The sequence below is a fragment of the Physcomitrium patens genome, chromosome 21 (assembly GCF_059467195.1).
Source record: "Physcomitrium patens ecotype Gransden chromosome 21, ASM5946719v1, whole genome shotgun sequence".
Taxonomy (NCBI): Eukaryota; Viridiplantae; Streptophyta; class Bryopsida; order Funariales; family Funariaceae; genus Physcomitrium; species Physcomitrium patens.
The window spans coordinates 7,159,004-7,162,264 of record NC_143430.1 but is presented as its reverse complement, the minus strand read 5'-3'; the positions used below and the strand labels follow the sequence as shown (position 1 = coordinate 7,162,264).

Here is a 3,261-nt window from a genome sequence, read left to right as displayed (position 1 = left end):
GTACGACTTGAGAATTCTCATTGTCATAATTTGGTGGATTTCATTGTAATTGTAATATTGTTTTATTTCCTACTAACACCAGGCAAGTAGACCTTCATACTAGAAGTATTCCAAAGTATTTAACAGAAAATACCATGATAAACAAAGGATTTCATACTGCATTACATCCTCAAGGATTGAGCCATACCCCACACATTGATCAACATGATCTAGAACCAAATTTATGCACAAATAAACCGATTTAAAACTGGATACACAAAAAAATTTAATTCTGAATCACGGATCTCTCTCCCCGCTTTGAATGCTTATTCGCATAATTCACTATACACGTTTTCGCAACAGAGGATCTGAGTTTATTAGTTAACTGCTTCAAACGATTATGATTGGAAAGGCAGCAGTCAGAAGATCAGATCAGATCGGATGATCCTGAAAGTAAAGCTGGGTGATCGTCCATTTACTTCATTTCTTTTTTGTTGTACAACTCCTATAATAATTCACACTTGACAGTAATATTCCTGATGACACTGCGGAGATTTCAGTCACCAGAAACAACTCCAAGTTGAAAAAGGTCTAAACCTAAATCACCCCTGTCATCCCACTATTCACAATAATCTACAGAAATTGAGGTACATTCTTTTTCACCAACTCTAACTGAATGCCATAGTTTCCCAAAAAGCTTCCCCCACCTCTCTCACAAAGAAATTTGCAGAGCCAGGTTTTAGAGATTTCCAGCTACAGAATATCTCAGCTGATTTCATGTGCTGAAAAATATTTGAAATGCTGACTGCTAAGTAAAGTGATTTCTATCTAAGTTCAGCAAGAGCGTGAATTAACTGTTATGTTCAGCCGTTTGGGCGTGAGTTTCGCCCTCTTCTGCTTCCTTGGACTCTAGTTCAGGAACCGCAGCCAACTCCATCTCCACTCGGTTATCTTGATCCAGTACTTTCAGGAAAATTGGATCAACTTTGATATCGCTGTTCACTCTCACCTGTAAATATATATAATACACAACCAAAATGGTTATCAAATAAGCACATCTTTCTCAAAAATATGGTAAAGAACCCAATGCTTGCTACATTCACCGTCTTGATTGCCATATGCCGGACAATGAAGATAATGATGCCTATGATTGAAGGCCAAGCAGAGGATGAAATCAGAAGCCACGGAAGGTGTGGTGACAACAGGGTTGGAGTCTCTCATGAAGTGGATTGGAATTGAATTACAAGAGTACCTCCCAGTTGTGCCTTATTTTCCAGACGATAGCATCTCCAGTAATTGTGACGACAGCGCTCATCACCATCTCACGTTTCCTAACATCCTGAAAGAGCTCTTTTAAGTGTTCTGTTATCTTCAACCCGTCCAGCTTCGCAGGGATTTCTATCACTTGGTCACTCCGGGCATCCTGACTCCCTGCTTCCACCTGTTCCAGAAAGGGGTAAGATTAAGACCTTTTACACATAAAACTACATATCATATAAACCCTCACATTCCACAACAATTCCATCAGCACAAATCAAAATCGGCCCGTACTTTTCAATCACATCGATAATGAAAGCATGGGAAGGAAATCCTCTACGAACACTAAAATGCCACGTCCGCTGTCATGGGATAACATTAAAGAAGGGAACTGCGGCATGAATCATAAATGCTGACAGTGACGAAAACCTATAAGGAAAATATTGTAGCAAATTCCTTGGTTAAAAATCCTTGGCATAATCATGGTCAGCAATGTGGTCACAGAATGCATCTCTGAAAACCCAAAATCTCCCCTGATTACGAAATAAATAAAAACAGGCCAGGTTCAACATGAACTCAACAAAATTCGAGGACAAGAAGAAAGGCTATCAAGGTTGCGTACATCAGCTGTCCCCATTTTCGTCCCCCGATAGAACATGACCATGGTGGTGCTGGTGTACTTGATCGGCGTAATATTCGGGTTCGTCACCTTGATGGAAATCTTCATAGCCACATCCACCACGGCGTAGGGAATCAACGACTCCGTCATCCACCGCACCTTAAACCCACTCAACTCTATGTGAATAACCTCGAATGAGGGGTCCTTAGGCCGAATCTGCCACAACACATACGCAGCGCCTCCAATACCCACAGCGCCAACAGCGCCCACCAAGGCCATGGCTGCCTTACTCACACTGCCACTTCTGTGTCTTCCGCTAAAATCCACCACGGTCATCAACGCCTCCACGCACACACAGCTCTCGTCCCCAGCAATTCAACAAGATCTTCGCCACCTGCTGAAACATTCGCGAATCTGCCTCAAATTGCTCCAAGGAGAAAATGCAAAACCCACGTCAAATACCCTATCCTTCCTCAATCCAACGTTCCCGACAAAACCCTACTTTCGGATTCGACGCTTTGAATCCTCGACCTCGGATTGGCTCCGTAAATTTCCATAGTTCCTCGCTTTCGGTTGCTTGCGCTCGGAGAGCCCGAGGATGCGACACGTGTTGGATTCCACGTGTGTAGTCTTGGGAATGCCACGTGTTGGGCTCAGCATTGCCAGGGGCTCACGTGGCTGATACCCGGATGGGTGGAGTCGGCGTTGCAATGGCGAGGTGTCAACACCGGTCATGGTTCTTTGATGGCGGAGTTCGATTGCTTGGGTATGACCCTCGTTGTAATATTATATTGTACGTTTTAAGAGAAAGGCTTTGTGACTTAAGATTCATATTTCATATATGGTTAACTCAAGTGCATTAGCCAATTTTAATGGGTAGATGATGAATTTTTATAGTCTAACTTGAATTAGCATTTTTACAAATGCTAGATTCCTAAATGATTGTTTAGAGAAAAGCCCTTGAGGACCTCACTAAACCTTTAAAGAATATAAAGACTTGAATGGATTGGAAAGATTGTTATAAGTTTTATAACAGTTATCTTGTAAAAATTATCTTCAAACATGATATTGTGTATTATTTTATATTTATCCTAGGAATAAAAAAATCCATAGAATTTAGGATTTTTCTACTTAATTTTTTATATATTTTTGGTATTAAAATCTAAAGAATGCCTAATAATAATAATAAAATATTATTATTATCGATTTAATAATTAAATTACTTTTATTTTTTTAATTTTAAAATATCATTAGAAAAAGTATTTGTATTTATTTTTGGAAATAATTTTTATCAATATTAAAAAATTATGAAACAAAAACTATTGATAATAGATATAATAATTAAAGAAGAATTTTAGAAGAAGAAATATAACAAAATCACATATTATTTTAATATAATAAGTATT

The 3,261-nt window shown here is 39.0% G+C and overlaps 1 protein-coding gene across 1 annotated transcript; it reads right to left on the bottom strand.

The window, feature by feature from the left end:
- Positions 1 to 421: 421 nt before the first annotated feature.
- LOC112274594 (uncharacterized) lies at positions 422 to 2,273 on the bottom strand. The gene is made up of 3 exons (XM_024504262.3): positions 1,859 to 2,273; positions 1,232 to 1,420; positions 422 to 988 (listed from the first exon to the last, which is right to left on the bottom strand). The coding sequence occupies exons 1-3, from the start codon at positions 2,189 to 2,191 to the stop codon at positions 830 to 832; spliced, it is 681 nt and encodes a 226-aa protein (XP_024360030.1). The 5' UTR covers positions 2,192 to 2,273; the 3' UTR covers positions 422 to 829.
- Between the last annotated feature and the right edge of the window lie 988 nt (positions 2,274 to 3,261).

Bases quoted from the DNA above. Each gene is read 5' to 3' on its own strand.
- LOC112274594 (XM_024504262.3), bottom strand. From the start codon at position 2,191: ATGACCGTGGTGGATTTTAGCGGAAGACACAGAAGTGGCAGTGTGAGT. The intron at 1,421-1,858 runs GTACGCAACCTT...TTTCTGGAACAG, and splicing joins CGAAAATGGGGACAGCTGAT to GTGGAAGCAGGGAGTCAGGA. The intron at 989-1,231 runs GTACTCTTGTAA...ATATATTTACAG, and splicing joins AAATAAGGCACAACTGGGAG to GTGAGAGTGAACAGCGATAT.